The sequence below is a fragment of the Ursus maritimus genome, unplaced genomic scaffold, assembly GCF_017311325.1.
Source record: "Ursus maritimus isolate PB19 unplaced genomic scaffold, ASM1731132v1 scaffold_7, whole genome shotgun sequence".
NCBI classification, from domain to species: Eukaryota; Metazoa; Chordata; class Mammalia; order Carnivora; family Ursidae; genus Ursus; species Ursus maritimus.
This window is the reverse complement of record NW_024426885.1, coordinates 5802871-5824574: the sequence shown is the minus strand read 5'-3', so window position 1 is coordinate 5824574 and position 21704 is coordinate 5802871. Positions and strand designations below refer to the sequence as shown.

Genomic DNA, 21704 nt, shown 5'->3' with positions numbered 1-21704 from the left:
CTGCACTTCAGTTTCTGCTCTCGTCCTCTGTCTGCACCTTGGAAGCATCCCCAGCTGACAGCCTGCTGACCCCCCCACCACACAAGCAGGCCCAGACAAGACCAAAGCCAACGACAAGAACCAGGAGCCAAAACTGCCAACCTGTGCTTTATGAGACAAGAAATGTTTACGCTTCTATGAGCCACTGAGTCTTGGAGATGGTGTGTTTTTTGGCCTCACTGTGGCAATGGACCTCTGAATCCCACTGCTGGTGTTCCTACCTTATCTTGCTTCAGGTCCTCTGATGAACGGGCATTTCAGGAACTACATGGAGCCTGGTCTGACTCCAGGACCTGGTCCCAACATCTAGATGTTGCCCCCAGCACTGCCACCTGCATATTAAAACCTGCCTGGGAAGATACAGCATCCCAGCTCTGCAGGCATTTTCCATCATCTCCCCAATAATGGCCCAGAGACCCATGAGACCCATGAGGACCCCTAAAGAATTTTCCTGATGGACAGGATATGTTATAGAAGAGAAGATGTAGGACGTTCCACAAATTGCCGGGAGAGTCCCTACGGAAGGTATGGCAGTGTCTTCCAGAGATGGAACAGCACACAGATCAGGGAGGCTGCAGACACCTGCCGAAGGGTTCAGAAGCACAGGCCTGGGGTGTAGCCTGACCCATCCTCGGGGCGGCCTTCCAAGATGGCGTAGGATGGGGACAAAGTAGGCCACTGCATGGCTCCTGGCCAAGGAAGGTATGGGACACAAGGCTCTATGATAAGCTAGGAGAACAGCACCCCCTGTCTGGGATAAAGCTGTGGGGATGAAGAAGAAGGAAGGCAAGGGGACAGGCTGAGCACAGTGACCAACTGTGGGTGTCACTTTTGAATGGAGAGCAGTCCAATGTTGAGCTGTGGCAGACATGGAGTGAGCCCACAGGTCGTCTGGCAGGTTGTCCTTCTATCCTCATGCTCCTCCTCACCTTTTCCCCCTTGCGGCCCCCAACCTCACCTTCTCTCTCCTCGCCCAACATGCAGCTCAAATAGAATGCTCCAGAAAGAAAATAATAGCATAACCTGTAAGTATCAGTATATTTTTGGCAGTGGGGGGCATTGATAGCCTGCAATGCTCATTAAAATATCAACAACTAACATCAGTCACTCATCATCAGGGAAACGCAAATCAAAACCACAATGAGAGATCTGACCTCATCCCTGTCCCGACAGTTAGTACCAAAAAAAAAAAAAAAAAAAAGTAACACATGTTGGCAAGAACGTGGAGAAACTAGAAACCTTGTATCCTGTTGCTGGGAATGCAAAATTAAGCAGCCACTACAGAAAATGGGGTGGGCTTTTTTCCCAAAAATTAAAAATCAGAACTACCATGGGATCCAGCAATCCCACTTCTGGGTATTCATCTGAAGAACGGAAATCAGGATCTCGAAGTGATATTTGCAGCCTATGGTCACTGCAGCACAATTCACAGTAGCCACGATGTGCCAACAGCCCGAGTGTGTATGAGTAGATGAATGGATAAAGAAATGTGGTAAATATATACAATGAAATTCTACTCAGCTCTAAAAAGGAAGGAAATCCTAACGTACGCAACAACGTGGATGGGCCCGGAGGACACGATGCTGAGTGACGTAAGCCAGTCACCGAAAGACAAATGCTGCACGAGTCCACTTCCATGATGCATATGAAATGGTCAAATTCCTAGAATCAGACAGGGGTGGTGATGGCCAGGGGCTACGGGCGGCGGGGGAGATGGGGAATTACTAACCAATGGATGTAAAGTCTCCGTTAAGCAATATGCCCCGGAGATCCACTATACAACGCTGTATCCGTAATCAGTGCTAACCCAGGGTACCCTTCAAAACCTGTCACATGGGTAGATCTCATGTTAAGTCTTCTTACAATTAAATAACGTTTTACAAAATGGTTGGGATTAGTGTTTTCAATCTATGATAACTACTCCTTGGAACAATGATGCAAGCTAGATATTATTTCACCATTACAAATTGTGAAACTGAGTCTCACAGATATCGATTAAGTTGTCCAATGTCAAAAGGTAAACAGTGAAGAAGCTGGGATTCCCCAAAGCCCTCTAGTTTCGCCCCCTCGACACTGACTCCAATCTTGTCTCCGAGGGCAGGAACATGATCCTCTGACCCAAACTGTAATTCATGCTCAGACACCCCGTGCTCAGAAACTGCGTTCCCCAACCCCATCACGTGGCACAGCTTTCTGGAAGCGAGGTCCCCGACCCCAGCCCTGCCTGTTTCCAGAGCTGTCCAGGAACGAGGCTCGGCCCGCTCGGCAGGCTGACAGTCTCGGTGTTTAATCACCGCCAGAGACGGTCTCCTAAGTCCCATAAAAAGAGCAAATCAAACTGAAGCCCGCGCAAGGCATTAGGGAAAGCCACACTCGGAGCTGAGTAAGTAGCTGGAGTCCCGCCAGGGCCGGCAGGAAGGGTCTGAAAGAAACTAGGAGCTGAGGGTCATTAAAGCAAAGCCATTTCATACCGGAAAGGGAAGAGAATTTTAAAAGCATGGTCCTGTTATAGACTCTGCTACATCCCTTCTTCCAGCCGAAACCCAGGGCACATTCCCACCCCTTCTCCCTTCACGGCACCAGCCCTCCACCCTGCAGACCCCGTGAGCTGCAGCTCAAAGGCGCCAAGATGAGCACATTCAGGAGAGCCTAAATGAAGCAGGATTTAGGAACTCAACGGCCGATCGATACAGACGCCGGGGAGGTCTCTAGGCGGAAATGGACTGCCCACGGCGATAACCTGCTCATTGCACGGGGCTCTGGGTTAACGATGGGAAGTCTGCACGTTCAAAGAGAAAGCAATCAATTTGTATTCAAATGCTCTGTGCACTCCCCCCCAGTCCTGCGGACGGTGGTTTTCAAATCCTCCTCCACAGTGGGCAGCCTGGCTGGACCTGCAAACCGCCCCCCCTGGGGGGACAGGGCCCCCTGTTCCCAGAGCACCTCTGCTCTGTCTGTCTCCCAAACTGGCTTCCCACAAGGTTCCATTTTAAGAACGAGTTCCATTTAAAAATAACTTGGGCAGCTTTAAGGAAACTCAGTCCTCTGTGGTTAAGGTAGTTTGGGAAGAACAGAAAGTTCTCCACTGAAGGAAGATCTTAAAATAAGATTCAGGACCTCTCTCCTCAGCACAGAGGTCAGGCGGCGGCACTGTCAAATGCCAGCCTAAGAGGGAAACGTTCCAGAAGATTTTATAAACATAAGGTCTCCTCCTGTGCCCACAGTAGGCATGTGACACGAAGCTGAGGCCCTTTCTGGAACAATGGCATCTTTGAACACAGAAGCCAGATCGTACCTGTCAAATTGCTCAAACACAGAAATGCAGTTTTTACCAGGAAACACGACATCTTTGCACTTGCCTGGAAGCTGGAAAGAGCTGGGGGCCCTAATTTGCTTTTTCTAGCCGTTGTAACCTTTGATGGCGAGCTCCCTCTCAGCCGGGCAGGGCTCACCTGCCCACAGCCCGGTACCACCAGCCCTGAGGGGGAACTGGCCGCCTGCACCTGCACCCAGAAAGAGACAGAGACCACTCGCAGGAAGCAGGAGAGGAGGAAGCAAGTCGGGAGATACTTGGTTCAAAAGCAGATGCTTTGCAAAAACAATCATATGGCCAGCACGGGTGTTTTCAGCACGCGCGAAAACAGGCGATGGGGGTCGACGGTGCTGCTCTGTTTGAGAGGGGCTTCACTCCGTGTCCTTGTCCCCTGGGCTCAGCCACGGTTACAGCTGCCAGAGAAATGCTCCTCTCCTGCTGGAAAGCCGGACACTAACGTGACCATTATATTCAATAACACTGTGAGCTTCAGAAATACATTTAATTCCATGTGTCATTTTCAATTTGTGTTGCCTTTGTTTATATACTTTTTTCTTTTAAAGAATCATTTCTTTAGGTGGCCAACTGGGCACAAAGCTACTCAAAAATATAACTTCAGCTCCTAACCAAGTCTGCTCTCTCTATGCCCTATTAACAGTATTTCACCAAAACACATAGCACTCAGCCCAGCAGGGTCCATGGAGTTGGGGGGGGGGCTTTTATTTGCAGCCTTTCCCCAGTACATCAACCTTTAGAAGGAGTGTGGGACTTTGACAACTATTTGTAAACGTTCTTTTTCCCTAGGGGCTCTGGACATACAACCAACAGTAAGAAGTAGAAACCGATGAGCCTCTTTAACTTAAAAAGCTGAAAAATCACACCAGTAATCATGTGTCAGCCCTGGGGCCCGTGGCTCTGGGGCAGGCGACACCTCGAGGAGAGAGACTGGTGAAGTCCGAGGAAGGAGACGGAGAAGCCCGAGGTTGGACGGGAGCATCGCACCAATTCCGAGAGGAGGAAGGAGACAGGGCAGAAGGGAAGTGCACATGGTGTTCCAGAGTGTTCTCTCAGTCCTTCCGGAGTCAGCCCCAGCGATGTGCCTGATTCTCTGTCCCCACGGCTCTCCAGGCTCTCCAAGTGACTTAGCTCCTTTTTCCACCCACTGGCTCATTCCCCCAACAGCTGTTTATGGCACACCTAGCTTGGTACAGGGGCTGGCAGGCAAAAATCCAAGCTCCCTCGCAGTGCTCAGCCTGGGTGGGGGAGCAGGTGCTTATCAAGTACAAATAAACATAACATGATTGTCACAAGTGTAGCAAAGAAGAGGAAGGTGGACCCCAGGTGCCTGAAGTGGGACTGGGCTTGAGATCGGGGATGCTTCCCTAGGACGTACGGGTGAGGATCTGTAGTCAAATTACTCAGGGGGAAGGGAACGGGCACCATGGTGCAAGCAAAGAGAGCAGCTTGTACCAGGGCCCCACAGCAGAGGCACATGGAGAACAGGGCTGGAAGAGAGAGACAGGGAGGGGGAGGGAGAGAAGGGGCTCAGGGACTGGTGCCCCCGGGGCCTCTCAGACCATAGTAAGAATTATCTTTATGAGCAACTGAAGGGCATGGAAGGATTTTAAAGGAGGGAATGGCATGGCCCACACCGCTCAATCTGGTTGTGAGTAGAGACTAGACAGAGAAAGCAGACTACTGCAGTAGTCCAGGCCAGCATGGCAGCAGGCATGGGTCTCAGAGATGGTCAGGAGGTAAAGCAGAGAGCCGTGGCCACGGATTGGACACGGCGGTGTGGGAGGGGCAGAAAGACTCCAGGTCTCCAGCTTGACTAGCCGCATGGATGGCGGTGCCATTCCTGATATGGGACAGCAGTCTTAGCTTGGAGAGACGTCAGGGTTCCATTGCTTCTCGTGCCCGTCTTGAACCCAGGGCAGAACTTGGCTTTCTGCCTTGCTGGGGAACGAGTTCCTGGCTTGCACCCGATTCCTGTACCTGATGCTGGGAACTTAGGCACTCTGCGCAGGACCCATCCTGAGTCAGATCCGGCCACAGTCTCTCTCTCCACATGGCCCCCACCCTACATTCCCAGGCACCAAGAAGCCCTTCCTCCATTTGAGGACGCTGTGTCCTCTAGCTGCATGTCCCCAACACTGACCTCGTACCTGGTTGGTGTCCACACCCGGCTCTCACCATGCTCTCGGAAGTTGAGTCCAAACTCTCTCTCTGTCCTCCTTGCCCCAGCAGGTGTGTTACCCTCCCCCCAGATCCCAGACCATGTCATTCTGCCCAGTCCTCCACATCGTGTTTCTCCATACCAGGCCCTCACGGTGTAAGGCCTGTAATTAAGACCCCATACGGTGTGCTGGTTTGACATCTGGTGCAACTAAGAAGGCTTCATCTGGCTAAACTGAAAACTCCCCTTCCAGCCCTGCTCCCACAGATAGGATCCCCGGGCCAAATAAGCCTCCTTATCAGGGGGTGCAGGAGCAGCTCCTGCTTGTCCCTGAGCCGTAGCTTCAGTCCCTTCCAACTCACGGAATTACTCAAACAATCCTATTACATCTTCCCACAGGAGGCAGGGGTCATCCCACCCCCCTGATATGACAAAGCCTGTACTTGTTCACTTTGTTCCCGAGTGCAAGCCTCGTGTGGCCCTGCAGGTGACAGGTGGCAGGTGGTGTGCTCGTCGCCAGGGTTATGAGGTGTATGTGACTCATAAACTGTCATTGATTCACCTGCCTGGTGTCAGGCATTGTGCCTGGACACCCCCATAACCCGGGGGCAGGAACCCCTCCGTTACCCACAGGATGGAGAGGAGGCGATTAAAATAGCCCTCTCTGGAAGAGCTTTACGCTGAATCACTCTTGGAGGTGAAGGAATGATAATCAGGTTTATTCCTTAAAAACACAGCTAACTCCGAAGACCCACAGTGGTGGCTTTCACAAGGGATGCTGGTGACAGTGTCTTGGGCTCTGCGTCTTGGACTCTGATGTCGCGGGTCTGGGTGGCACCTAGAGACCTGCTTCTGTTTCTGGTTCCATGGAGGACTCAGACGTCCTCTTCCACTAGGGAGCTGTTGCTAGAGCAGAGCCATTTTCCTTGCGCTGCAATTCCAGCAAAATCTTATCTCCGTGCTCGATAGCATGGGATTGCTGCTCAGCCACTGGACTCGGGCTACTTACGGCCGTCTCACCAACGGGTGCTCCTTTCCGGCAAAACCATAATGCTGGATGCCCGTCTCTCAGACCCAGTCCCTTTGTTCGGGTCACAATACTGATGCCCAAAGACGCCTGCTCTGGGAGCCACGGCAAGGTCGAAGGGGTCCGATGCTTCAGGGAAGATGAACGGACATGGTGGGTAGTTCTCCTCACTCTCCTAAGAGTAAGACCCAGTGGCCCTCACGGACCCCCTACCAGTTACCTCGCGCCTACCCCAGCAGCGGATTTCCGCACTTCTAGACGAGCTCCTTTCGTTCCTCAGTACACAACAGGCAACAACTAAGCTTCCACGTCTCTGAGAGGAAGCAGTTAAATGTGGCTGGAGGCGCGTCTTTCAGACCCAGGGCTACTCAGACTGGGAGATCTTCAGCTGAGCTCTTTGCTTAGTACCTTAGTTCACCAATTGTTTTTTGTTTTGTTTTGTTTTGTTTTTTAAAGATTTTATTTATTTATTCGACAGAGATAGAGACAGCCAGCGAGAGAGGGAACACAAGAAGGGGGAGTGGGAGAGGAAGAAGCAGGCTCATAGCAGAAGAGCCTGATGTGGGGCTCGATCCCAGATCGCTGGGATCACTCCCTGAGCCGAAGGCAGACGCCTAACCGCTGTGCCACCCAGGCGCCCCCACCAATTGTTTTTAAAATAGAGTATGTACCAGGTGATGGAGCAAAGATGGAGCTAGAGGCAGAAATTCACCTCCGGGGGAAAAGTTGCTTATTGCACTATGTACGGGTGATAAAACGGAGGGTCAAGACCCAGGCAGCCACCAGGCAGAATTCGGGAAGGGACAGGAGCATAATGGTTATCGGTCGGAGAGCAAGTAGGGAGCTGTCACATGCCCCTGTGACAGAGCGACCTGGTCTCTTTTCTTTCCAATAATGTCCCACACAAGTACGCACAACAGACCCAAACAGGTCCCTTTCATCATGTGCAGGAAGCAGGAATAAATGTTCTTCCTTCTCAGGGGGTCAGAGAAGTTATGTTGCCTTTTCCCCACCCGGACCCAGGGTAGAGCAGGCACCACGCAGACTCCAGAGAAGCCACTTGGGTGGAGGCCTCCGTCGCCCTCAACAAAGGAAGCTGAGTAACAGGACAGGAAAAGCACTTGAAAGAGTCTTAGAAAAACCCAAAGGCAGTTGCTTTCCCTGACAGGCTCTCAACTGCTGTCACGTGATCCAATTCCCAGCCTGCTCTGCAGGCTTGCCCAGGAGAGTCAAGGAACATCCCTGGATGTAGAATTGGCTCCATGTGGTTCCTTCAGACCAATAATCCTGTGCAAGCCAGTGAAGAACTTCTGTGTGCTGGTCCCTGACCTTGGGAACATACAGCTGAGTGAGACAAGGTCCCTGCCCTCCAAGCCAACAGTCTTGAAGAGAGAAGTCTACAAGGGACGAGACAAGTCTGCAAGGGAAACAAGGCAATGCAGGCAGGACTGTAACTGTGGAACAAAGCCTGAAGTAGCAAGGAGGGGCGGCTGCATCAGGGAATGCGTCAGACGAAAGGAAGGATTTTCACACCCGAAATATAGAGAAGGTGGTTTCGGGAGAGTCCCCACAGGCAAGGAGGGTGACAGACAAGTGTAGAATCAGCAGTGGACGGCACCAAATACTTTGCCCTCTGAGGACGCGGAGAAGTTGCATTGATTCAAGCCACTCTTACACACTGTTCCCCGGATGACTTCTCCTCACGGGCAGGGAGGGATCTGCGGAACCAGGCAGATGGCAACACGGCCTGATCAGAACGGCTCCCGTACAAAAAGGAATCCACGTTTCTTTTTTTTTTCTTTTAAAGATTTTATTTATTTATTCGACAGAGACAGACAGCCAGCGAGAGAGGGAACACAAGCAGGGGGAGTGGGAGAAGAAGAAGCAGGCTCCTAGCGGAGGAGCCTGATGCGGGGCTCGATCCCATAACGCCGGGATCACGCCCTGAGCCGAAGGCAGACGCTTAACCGCTGTGCCACCCAGGCGCCCCGGAATCCACATGTTTCTGCCTCAACAATTAGAGCCTGAATAAAAACCAGGTTTTTCAGGGAACACAGATAAAAATGGTGTCCCTGCTAGACCTTGTTCATAGAGAAACCGCAAATACAAACCACAGAAGAGAAAAGAAACACAACTCACGCCCATCTCAGGGTGGTTTTTAAAGGGATACAGGCCAGTCCTTCCTCGAAGGATGGTCAAGGGTATGCGTTCTGTAGGGCAGCTAACTGTTTGACTCGGTACTAATGAAACTGAAAAGTATGGTTATGAAGGTAGCAAACCACTGCTCTCATAAAAGCTGGAGTAGAGAAACAATGACCCTCAAGTTTTAAGTGAAATATAATTACTTCATCCCACTCATCAGTCAAAGACCCACCCTTTAAAAACTGCCGGTTGTAAAGGTCGGACTTAATTGATCAGGGGGGAGAAAATTTTATGCCGTCCCGCCTTCCTTCCTAAGCCAAGTGAATTAGTAATTAAAAATTCCAGGTGACTCTTCATCAATTACCTTTCCATACATTTCCCGTAACTGATGTCCCCAGAAATGGCTTAACAAAGCACCGGACCCTCCTAACCATTGCTAAATCCTCAGCTGAAGCAGTCTTGTCTGCAGACAGGTAGCACAGGGATGGGGAAACAGTAAAAGGAATCTTTTTATAACACACAGAATGGAAATTTCAAAGTGACTTCCTACCTTCCACTGATTCTGAAAACAGATGTGAGTTTGGGCAGAAACAGTCACCCTTCCTACATTTTTTTCTCTTAGTGTTTGGATCCTATTAATCATTGTGAACTGAAGTTTCACACAGGACAACCGGATGCCAGAGGTCTTGCCAATAGGGATGATTTTACCATAAAAAAATCAGCTCCCCACCCTTCCCAGTCCTGGGATTTCCAATGACAAAGGCGGTGGATCGTTGCAGCGTGCAGGCGAGGGAAGCAAAAATGAAAATCCGGGACGCTGTTCATCGCCGATCTCGCGTGTGAGCACTTGAACCCTGTGTGCACCAAGTATGCCCCTGACCTAGCTTCCGCCACAGAGGCTCACACCCAACATCGCTGAGTTCTAGAGTGGCCGGTAGAGATGCGGCATTGCAAACCGCTGTTATCTGAGAGCAAAGCAAGACCTGAGCAAGTGGAACAACTTTTCTGAAGATAAAGAGCTACGTGAGGACCTAAGCCAACCGGGCACTAAATACCTCCCCTTAGAAAACAAAACCCTGATGCCAGGTCTGCAGTTCCCAGGACAGCGCAGCTCTTCCCCGTCCCCAACTACCCCCGCCGCCCGACCTCACACGTGTGGCCTCCTTCGGTTTTGCAGTTTCATCCTCTTTCCACCCAGTTCCTATAGTTTCTTTTGCATTAATCTCAGCTGTTCTCGTGGCTCCTCATAGCCCGCCTGTAAAGGACGGTCATATCGAGATCTAGAACCCTAACCTGTCATCCGATCTCAACACCAAACTGCCGAATGCTTCCCAGACACCTAAGGCAGGTGGCCTCTCACAAGTAGAGGGTCCAAACCCCACAAATTCAGCATCCTTCCATTAGCACCTCCCCCCACTCTGTGAACCTCCTGAACCCTGAATTCCCTGCCCCACGAATGGCAGCACTGCCTGCCCAGAAACACCTTAAACGTCCCCCACCGCCACAACTGCAAATAATTCGGTCATGACCCAAGGCTCCTGTGACTCCAACACCCCCGCTCCTGCCCTGCACAAAACCCGCATCACCTCCTGCCTGGAAGAGCACATGAAGGAGTCTTCCTAGAATGTGGGTCAGATCATGCATTCCAGCAACTCAATATTTAGCAGGTCCTCTTTGCCTTCTCAGTACAGATGAACAACAGATAAATAAGTTATTTTATTTTGGCTGCACACAATGCAGAGGATCTCTAAACACTGCAGCTGGGTGAGCATGACATGAGCTTCCTTCAGAGAGTGAGCCCCTGTCCGTGGGGGCTGTGTGGTCAGCCGCCTCTGCAGGGACTTCCCAGCCTCAGCAGACATCGGGAAGAAACTGGACAAAACGACCCTGTGGTCTCGCCCAAACTTGAGACTCTATGAGCTGACATCTGCCTGGCCAGTGGACTCCTTCTGGAAGAACTGCCCCGCTAGCCAGCTACGCACAAGATTAGGTCCTCAGAAGCCACATTTCAAGTATTTGACCTTGCTTCCTGACCTGAGATGATTGACGGTGACTTGACAGACACAATCAGTGGGCGTCCGGCAGCAAACCCCGCCTGCTACGGTAGCTCTAGGGCCCACACATCCTCGCTGCCGAGCGCACGGGGTCCCCTTGGCTCCTGTGCTTTCTGAAACCTGACAGCTTATCCTTCCGCGAAGTTCACTGGTTTCCTTACACTGGTTGCCCTTTTGTGGGTTTCTAGTCCTTGTGACACCAAGTTTGATCTAAAACTCTGCTCTCCATGTCCCCCAAGGCCACGGAGAGGACCGATAAAGGTTTCACCCTTGTGCCAGGCCCTTCTCAGGACTGTGGGGCAGGGAGTCTCACTCCCGAACCAAACTCCGCACTTCCACGAGCCAGCAAGCCGGACCACAGAGTCCCGCGGGCACAGGTGGCCGCTCCGGCCAGTTTTCAGAGAAGAGATGTGTCCACACGCCCTCCTTGACCTAACTTTAGTCGGGCTCCTCTGAGCTGCTGGTGGCCTGTCAAGCCCAGTTTTAGCAAAGGATCCTTCTGAGCCGGTTTAGAGAGACTCTCCCCTACCCTTGACATCAATAATCAAGTTCTTCGTGGTAATGTTGTAGGCACCGAGTCCCCCACAACCGCCAGGTCCAGATCCCCGGCTGCCCTGGCTGCATTCAGAGTTGAGCTCAGTTCCCCATTGGGGTTTCCCTTCTCTACCGCACTAGCTCCCATGTCTTGCCATTTTAGACCAGTTAACAGTTCCGTCTCTCTCACAGATGGGAATGACCTTGCAGGAAGATGCACAGAGCCTGGACGGCCCCTCGGAGCGTTGGCCAGCCAGGGAAGCATGGTGCCCACTTATGTCCTGCCTCTGACAGAGACTCTCCTTGATCAACCCAGAGTCGGGCTTCTCTGAGAACTCGATATGACAGGGCCTCACCCTTGGGCTCTGTCCTTGGCCTATTTAGTCCAATTTTAGAAAGAATCCTGCTGGTTCCATTTAGAAAAAATCCCCCACCCTTGATATCTGATCAAATTCCTCATCCCCCACCTGTCAAGCCAATTTAGCCAAATCCCCCTTACTTCTTAGACGTCTATTTTCCATCCACTGACCCCCACCCTGCTCCTTGGCGGTGAATTCCTACTTTTCCTTGTATTCGAAGTGAAGCCCAGACTCTCTTTCCTCTTTGAAGACCCCATGTAATGGTCTCCCTCAATAAAATCTGCCTTACCCTCTTTAACAAGCGTTATGAATGATTTTTTCTTTAACAACTGCTTGCCTCCTACGAGAATTTCCAAGGTTTAAGACTACCTTTTAAGTATCCTTCTATAACTAGAACTTGGAAAATACAGATTTAAAAAGAAAGAAAGAGAAAAAAAAGAAAGGAAGGAAGGGAGGGAGGGAGGGAAGGAGGAAGGGAAGGGGGAAGGAAGGGAGGGCAGGAGGGATAGGAGGGCAGGAAGGAGGGAAGGGGGAAGGAAGGCAGGAAGGGAGGGAAGGATGGAAGGGAGGGAAGGGAGGGAGGAGGGAAGGAAGCCCGAATATCTGTATCTCCTCCTCTCCTCCTCCCCCAGGCTTGCTTGGGCACATTCCCTGCAGCCTGGACCATTAACCTGCGGCCTCTGGGCCAGCACGTGCTAGGTTTCTAAGTCATTAAACGGCTAAGTACCTCGTGAGCAGGCGTCCATTACAGAAATGCCTGATTAGGCCCATTTCGAGCTAAGCTCGAACTAGGGAAAAGCAGACTGATGTGTCCACATCTAGGTCACCCCGGCTGGACTGTTGTCACCGCTACCTCGAGGGCTCTGAGGAAAACACAGCATTCTTCTCCATGTCCCCAAACCCCCTGTGGGGTGCGGGTGGCCAGACCTGCTTCAGGAGCCTGCCGTTCACGCCACCAGAAGCGCCTGTCAGTGGACTCGTGTTCTCACCACAAGCAATTCCTGGGCTAGGTTTTTAAAGGATCCAAACTGAGTATCTGCCACTAATAAAGAATAAACTGCAAACCATTCTTTGGGGCTCCAGAAAGGGTTACCTAGGGAAGCTTCTTTCAAATAATATGTTTGTCTTAGGTTGACGGGCGTCAGTTACGGAGAGCAGTTCAGGTCCCTGAGACCTGTGACACGGGCAGGCGGTGCGGGGTAAGGGAGAGAGCAGCTTACACGTGTATGTGCATAATCACACACACGCACACGTGTATACATACACCTTTTTCATAGATAGCAATTCATCTGCCACATTTACAAATGAAAACTAAGATGAGGATTCACAATAAAATTTGCTACATGGAAACATGCTTTTAGAACTTACTTTTTTGCTAGAGTCTCTGAATTGAAATACTCTGTTAACCTCATAGTCTTTTTACCATACCATCAGAAAATGTGCCCTAAACCCATCTGATTTCTCTCATGGACAGGTGAAAAACAAGCCTGTTTCCACACCGCTTATGTTAACAAACTTAATAAAAGTTATGAACTGTGGCCACCTCACTGGAGCTGTTACAGTGGAGGGGCTGTGCACTGAAGCTTCCCGACAAATGATTTATGAATGCACAGATACCATGCCTATACTGAAGTCGTGCCTGCTCCGTTGCGAGAATATTCCATATTTGTCCCATTACTCATTCCTGGCGGAACCCTGCATCACGCTGGCCCGGACCCCTGCAATCTGCAGTCATCTTGGGTCCCGAACGCACTACCCGAGGCAACTGATATTGCTTCTGCTTTGTTTGCTTTTTCAGAGACTGCCAGACTAAAAGCCTGGGTGTTTAGAAATTCAAATCAGCTTCAAATCTTGTCAGAGCCGCTGAGCTATCGTCTTGGGGTTGGGGGAAGACGAGCCTCCAAAGCACATTTCATTATTAATAAAAATAAAGGCAAGAGATAGTAAATAAAGGCTTGAACGGGAATGTCACCCGGTCACAGCCCAGCTCTTTACCTGCGTTTGAAAGACCTTCATTTCTTTCCCAAGCAGAATGATCTTTGGGGGACGAGAAGAGCCGACTGTGGATCTGGAAGATAAACAGAAACCTTCCCAGTTTTATATTTTTATTTGCCAGATAGATAATCTTCAACAATGTGCATTATTATTTTTAAAGAATCCAGAAACGTCTCTAGAATCTCTCCGATCTCCCAAGAAAGAACTACAGGTTTTAATGAAGACTTATTTCCATTTTCTCCTGTGTTAACTCTGCAAATGAATAAAGGGTAGGTTTCTGATGATTTCAAAACGCACGAGGAGGAGGAGGGGAGGGAGAAAAACTATAATCAGCTAACACGGATTTTGCCGTGGATTTCGCTACTAGAGCAAAGAACCACATCTAATATTTCTTTTCCATCCCATCACAATGCTGAGTGGGTGTTGAGCTAAAATTGGACACTCAATAAATATTGATAAATTGATTAACCACAAGCAATCAAATTTCAGGAATTAGCCTTCAAGGCCCAATGAAAATAAGATTAATATATACAGAAGTGTTCTGCTGTCTGCAAGTATGATTATGATGCTGACCTTCTCTGCCAAAAGGCAAAGGTTTGTTTTGTAAGTTTATTCTGAAAGCAGGGGCTGTGGGTGAGATTTTGGTTTGGATTTCTCAATTTGTAATCAGACTCCAGAGCACCTCGTTCCACCCTGGGTCTGCCCCACGCCCACCAGCCCTTGCGTACCCCACGACTCTTCCCTTAACCTGAAGGGTAACTTTGCCGCCCCCTGCTGTAAGTGCAGCATGATCGGAAAACGCGAAGCCAGCCTCCAATTCTGAATCTCAGGTAACTTCTTAGTCCCAGGCTGAGTTAAGCTTTACAATGTACAGTTCCCATGTTGGCCCTTCTCATCCCCAGCATCTGGGCAACCAATCTGGGGACAGAGAAAAAGTGGGTGGGACCCAGAGCAGGGTGGGGCTAAGACCTGGGGAGTCACGCATGGTTTTCTGCCACTCCCTGGGCTTCTCTGGTCTGGGCCCAACTCTGTGGTTGCCTATGAGCGACATGAACTATGAATTCTTACAATGGACATGTCATAGGGGATACTGGATAACACATGAAAAGTTTTCAGAAAGGAACTATAAGTGTAGCAATGTTAAATGTAGGGATGAGAAATGATTTAAATCCAACATTGGGCAGAAGAAGCAAGTTATCTCCCTGTTGCTTCAAACATGACCAAGCAGGTGGGTCTGGAACCCATCTTGGGAGAAGGGGGAGCAGATGTGTGGAAGACGCCTCTGGCTGAGCAAAGATTTTAAGCTTCCCACTTCCTGGGCTGTTGTCTTGTCTGGCTCTTTTAAAAAAGATATTTATGCCTATTTTTTAAAGTAACGCTATCAAATTTAGCAAGTTAATTACCCTGGGACATGACAACACACAATTAATTTTTACCCAGCAAGTTCCGATGGACCACACCATCCTAGTTGAGAGCCCCAGATCTACAGCGAAGTAATAAATACTCAAGTGCAATGGTTTGGACTGAGGATCATTCCTCTCTCTTTGGGGTCCCAGCAACTGGCAGTGGATGGGGGGCTGACAAGGCCCCACAGCCCTCTGCATCTTCAAAGCCTGGAACCATCTTGTACAGGCTCTGGGCACCACTGATCCAAGAATTTCCAATGACAGGGTGATTGAGGAATCTCTGTCATCAACCCAGGTCCCGGTCCAATAGTGACATCCTGGGAAGACTTGACTTTGACTCTACTTTCTATTGGTTGTTCATTGTATTCCCTTCCTATAGACCAGCAACAATTTTTGTCCTGAGGACAAAGTAACAAGATGGCCTTGTGTGGTCTACACTAGGGAGTCTCTGTGGCATCACGAGACACATCTCTCCAGACCACACACTCTGTAAGAGCTTCCCTCAGCCCCTTGCATACAAATTCTCTCCCTAACCACGGGGCCTTTGCACATGCTGTTTCAGCTGCAAAGCATGTTGTTTCCCTGGTCCTCTTCTGGATCTTGGCTCACGTGACCTGATCATGGGAGTATCTGCAGACACCCGTCTCAAAACCAAGTTCCTGATTTATAAGATTTTAGAAGCACTCCTTTCCTTCAGCACATTAATCTTGGACTGTAAGTCTATACTGACTCATGTGAATCTAGAACTGATGTCTGTTTCTCCCCTAGATTCCAACTGCTCTGAGAATAAAATTATTTTGCCTTGCTTGCCAATGTATTCCTAGCTGCTAGTATGAGGCCAGACATATAATAGGCTCTCAATAAATATTTACTGGGAAAAAAAGGATGGAAGAATGAATGAATGAATGAATGAATGAATGAATGAAAGCAAACCTCTTCTCTAGGATAAATTATGCACATTGCCCTTTGGAATCCACTCTCCTGTCTTCTTGGAGGTCATGCCCCTCAAGTATCCTTGTTCTGTCCTCAGTCTTCAACTCTTCCTCCCTCATATTTCTACCTATGTCCAAACCTTTGTTGAAAACAAAACCAGGAGCTCCCGGGTGGCTCAGTCGATTAAGCTTGATTTTGGCTCAGGTCATGATCTCAGGGGTTGTGAGACTGAACCGTGTCGCGCTCTGCACTGGGCATGGAACCTGCTTAAGATTCTCTCTCTCTCCTCCGCTCACTCTCCCCCAGCTCCCCCCTCTAAAAAACAACAAAACACAACACAAAAATAAAACCTCCCTCCCACACACATCACCTTCCTCCCTCCGTCTTCCCACTCACAGCAGGTCTTCTTGGAGGAGATGACCGCACTGTTTCTGTCCCGTTTCCTCACCCCCCATCAGTCCTCAGTGTACCACAACCTAGACTGAGCCCCTGTGATCTATGTCCCTGAAACCCTTCTCACTGTGCTCTCCAGTGGCCCCCCTCGCTGCCAGCTCCAGTGGCTGTGTCTATCCACAACCCTGATTTCCTAAATATCTCTCCAATCTATCTCCACCTCCCTCTCCCCACCGCCTTCACGGAGACCCCCATTCTACTTGCTCAGACCACGGCAACCTCCCCATTCTCAGGCCGGAGGCCTCCTGCCTCCACCTCATCACCAGCCACGCTTCCATAAAGCAAATCTGGTTACGTCCCTCCCAGCTTAAAACCCTTGTTTTTTCAACTCATTCAAAATACAGTTAAAGCTCTATTCACAAAGACATTTTTGCAGCATGGTTCATAATGGCAAAACATCGGAGGTTTCTGAAATATCCAACACCAGGGAATAGCTCTGTAGGTCAGAGCACGAGTGTTAATGCGTCCATTAACATTATAACGATGTTCACAGTCCGAGCTGCAGTCTCCAGGGCTACAGACCCTAACAATGTCACCGGCAGCCTGGAATGCTATGCTAACTTGGATATCATTTCCTAGGTGACGAGGAAGTTTTGGTGATTTCTGAACAAGGAGAGTGAGTGGTTAATATTCAGGTAAAGTAAGCAAGTGGAAGGAGACCCAGTTGGAGCCGAGGCAATCAAGATCACTCCTTGAGAACAGAATGCTATGATTAGGATCAAGGACATTAAAAGAACCAAGACACCTCACAATCATAGGGAATGTTCCAGTTTGCAAAGTTCTTTTATACACATTACCTCCTTTTGACTCCCCAAAGTCCCTGAGAGGTGGCCAGAACACATAGAGTTCTTATTCTATAAAGAAAGAGGTCCACAGAGTGTGAGAGACGTCAGTGCCCAAGGACAAGAAAATGGAGCTCCGGCCCCTGCACCCCAGGCCCCCTGACCCCGGGCTGGCATTCCTTCCCCACCACCTCACCACTTGCTACCGTACAGGATCCAGCCTTCCCAGCAGCGCTACCGGCAGAAACTCTGTGGTCAAGCCTGACACCAGCCAGGACACTGATAACACTGACAACAAAATGGTCTGTGAATTCTGTCAGGAGCCGCAAGCTGAGCACTAGCGAGAGCTGAACATCGCGGGAACAATAATACCAGAACCTCCCATTTACAGAAGACTAAAGGCTGTACAGAGCAACTCTCGTGTTCTCCCACTTGATGCTCCCAAGTCCTGCCATAATAGCTGGGCCCTAATGAGCAAATATGCTACTGTTTTTACTGACTCTCCCTTCAGGGTATCTGAGTCCTCAGTATGGATCCATAATCCCTTATCTGCAATTCTAAAATCCATAAACCTTTGAAATCTAAGAAGTTGTTTTTTTTTTTCCCTCTGAGTTTGGAGAAAACTAATCTGACAGCCAAACCTTACCTGAACTAACCTGAGGCTATTTATAATATTAATTTATTCCATTTAGTGTGAATATTCATACATTTTATTGCAAAAACATCAGGGAGCTTAATTACAGGGTGCTACCTCGACTCCCGCTAGAAACGTTGTGCAGTGTTACTTGCTGAAATAAAATTAAGAAATCATTGTTGAATCACATTTGGCCCCAAGAGTTCTGGATGGAGAATTGTGGACTGGTGCAACAGACATTTAATAAACTTGCCAGTCCCTGGGTTCCGGTTTTCCATATCTAGCCCCTCATCCAGTTCCCACGACATAGTCAATATCTCTCGATTTTATGGATATGAGCACTGGAGCATGGAGACATTCAGTAATTTGCTCTAGGTCACAGAGCTACTAAATGCCAGAGACAGGACCCTTTCCAACTAGAACATAGTGTTCTCAACATTCCTAATATCAGCACACGTGTGTGTGTGTGTGTGTGTGTGTGTGTGTGTGTGTGTGTGTGTGTGTAGGGGCGGTCAGGGCTTTGTAAAGCATTGAACAAGTAAAACAGGGATGAAGTGAAGAGAAAGGAAAGAAAAGAGAAGAGCAAACAGCTGGAACTTCTAGTATACCCAGAACCCTGCCTCCGATACCTCTTCTCTCTTCCTCTTCTGGACACATGCATGGTCTATATAGAAAAGAGAGGGGAGATTCCAAATCTGTTTACATCCCAAGGATCAAAGACCAAGGGTGGACTTTTGATTGGGTCTTCTCTTTAGGATGATGGCAGACATTGCCAGGATCCCCCCCGCCCCCCCCAAAAATGAAGGCCATTTCTTTTCAGCATCCAGTGTTGGAGATCCCACTAGAAGGCAGAGAGCACATCACAGGGAGGGTTCCAGCATGGAGTGTCAATGGGTTAACGCAGCCTCTTGGGGGCTGGAATACACTCTCCATGGCTAATCTGGATGCATGATTGATCTTCGCCAGCATTGCGTGTTTTATTCAATCTTCTGAATTCTCTTCTGCAACAATAATTAACATCAGAGCAGTTTATGGATCAACAGTGTATTTTCTGGTTAATGCAACCCTGCACCTATAATAACTCAAAACTGAGATTTATCACTCTGCCATGATTCCCTCTTCATGCTTCATCTCTTCATGTTTACATCTGGTTTAACTTTTTCTAATCTAAAATAAATCAGCATGAAAAGCATTAGATTTTTCATTTAGATTCTCAATTGCCTTTTATTATGGAGATAATATCCCCTATCTGATTGCAAATGGCGGGATTGTTCCCTTGTTAGGATCTGCAGGAAGATGCCTCCGTCTCTCCTTGCTTCTCCTTCACTTCTGTTGTCAAGGGTGGTGTCTGGTGGGGTTCTGGTTTGAAAATAAGGCAAACCAGGATGTAAGGATGCCTTATTTCGATCATTCCTCCTCTTGTGAGACTCATGGAAAGCAGCTTCCCCTGGCTGCCTAATGAGAAGTGGTCCACAGAGAGTTCACTCCCCGTTTTCCCGCTAGGGTGACTTCAGCCCCTGTCTGTTTGCAGGGATAAATGAGAACAGCAGGGACGAACCCCTTGGCTGGAGATTTCTATGCAAACATCAGGAGTGGGGGGGAAATAATGCCATAATATGGGCATGTTAATTACCCAGTTACAAAGTCAAATTTAGCTGAACTATTTTGTATATCAAAGAGGTAGATTTCCCCTGATTCCTCAAGAATTCCTTTCAGCATGTTCTATTATGTTTCCTATCACTTGCAACATTGTCTCCTTCCTTGAAAATGTCAGCAGATGAGTCCAGAAGCTGAATCCATTTCTTGCACCAGGTGGAAACTTCTTTCCCCAGGAATTGCTTACTGTCACTGACTACTCTCCCTCAGGGTCCCGAACTGCACCGAGTACTTCCGAATCCACCGCGGTGAAGCTACCCCGATCCTGGAACACCTCAGGAGGTTCTGAGGATTCAATTGCCCGCTCCACTCCATAACTCTTAACTCAACTGCTGTCATTTTTCTTCTTTCAAAAGAACAGAAACCAACAAACAAAAAGGACTAGGGTATTTCCTGTTCTTTGGCTCCCCTGTTCACACGGAACTCCTCCCCTGGGCCTATGGGAGAAAGGCCTTACTATCTCACACCGGCGGCTGCTGTTTGCAACGGTGTTTTTCTCCTAGACTGGCAGAACGCAGTCTAAATGGAGCCCTTTCACGCCGTCTCGCAATTAGAGAAGGTGATGTCTTTTACTCAGTGAGGAACAGAATAGGGTCCTTAATGGCTGCAGCACAGAATGAAACCCACAGCTACACTAGAGAGCGCTTACCACGTGCCAGGCACCATACGAAATGCTTCACGGGCATTAAATAATCTCCATGGCAACAGGAGGAGGAAGGTACCGCCATGCTAGAGACGAGGAAACGCCATTCTCAGAATTCTTGCTAATGATGGCATCAATAATAGGACGATAAACAGCTAAGTGTTCCTGAGCTATTGCTATGGGCCAAGCTCTGCCCCGAGCACTTTCCACACGCTACTTTATTCAACCCCTGCGAGTGCGCGGGATGATGGGATTATTATTAACGCCACTTTGTATAGGAAGCCACTGATCCTGGAGAAGGTAAGAGTTCATGCAAAGTCAGAATTAAGAAAGGGGGCAGAGTTAGGATAAAAATCTGCGTGTGCCTGGGGCGCCTGGGTGGCACAGCGGTTAAGCGTTATGGGATCGAGCCCCACATCAGGCTCCTCCGCTATGAGTCTGCTTCTTCCTCTCCCACTCCCCCTGCTTGTGTTCCCTCTCTCGCTGGCTGTCTCTATCTCTGTCAAATAAATAAATAAATAAATCTAAAAAAAAATCTACGTGTACCTGAAACTGAGTCAGAGCCCGAGCCCTCACCTCTCTGCTGCCCCAGTAGAAGATGATCCATTTAATTAAGATGCCAAAAGTTGTAATGGAAACTTACGACAGTCTCATACACACACACAAAACTGCAAGCTGCAGGATTTCAGCTAAAGACATGCCAGACCTGGCAAATTTAAGTGGCAGAAAGCAGATCAGTGGCTGCTGGGGGCAGAGCTGGGGGAAGGTGCTGAGTACAAAGGGCACCAGGGAACTTTCTGGGTCGTGGCTATGCCCTACATCATGATTCGGTGCTGGTTATACGACCGTATGCATTTGTCAAAACAAAATGAACTGTATACTTCTAAAATGTATGAATATTAATGTATGTAAATTGTACGTAAGCCTGCATTTTTTTAAATGTATCATGAACAAGCTCCAATTTAGCTTAGAGTTTCAATTCAACACAGAGTTATTGAGAGAAATAAGACAGGGACACTGACCTCAGAGATCTCATCATCTAGTGAAAGAGAATCGCCTTACGCATTTAGAAACACAGGTTAGCACTGGACCGGCTTCACAGGCGCAAGACCCAGGCAGGGCCCGGGAGTGTGTACTCGGAAGGGCCACACGCAGGTTTGAGGTCGCCATCTCGAATTTCTTTTAATTGTGGTAAAATATACATAGCATAAAATTTGGCATTTTAAGTGCATAATTCCATAAAACCAAGTACACTCATCACGTTGTATGATCATCACCATTGTCCGTCTCCAGATCCTTTCTAGCCCCACAAACCGCAGCTCCGTTCCCTTGAACACTCATTTCCCATTCTCCCCTCCCCACAGCCCCTGGCAGCACCCGTGCACTGTCTGTCTCCCTGACTTTAATTCCTCCAGGTACTTCGTGAAAGTGGAGTCCAACACCTGGCCTTTTGCAACTGGCTTCTTTCCCTCAGCACAACACCCTCCAGGTTCTCCCATGGAGTAGGTGGGGTTTCCTTTCGCTGTGTTAGTAACGTCCTCTGACGCACACAAGGTTT

General features: G+C 49.0%; 1 protein-coding gene across 2 annotated transcripts in view; it reads right to left on the bottom strand.

The window, feature by feature from the left end:
- The window catches only part of CUNH10orf90 (chromosome unknown C10orf90 homolog), a 205372-nt gene that overhangs the window by 171476 nt on the left and 12192 nt on the right, over positions 1–21704 (bottom strand). For both annotated transcript variants that reach the window (XM_040624561.1, XM_040624562.1), the window contains exon 2: positions 13640–13712. In XM_040624561.1, coding sequence (XP_040480495.1) covers positions 13640–13712 — 73 coding nt within the window. The remainder of the gene's footprint in view (positions 1–13639; positions 13713–21704) is intronic.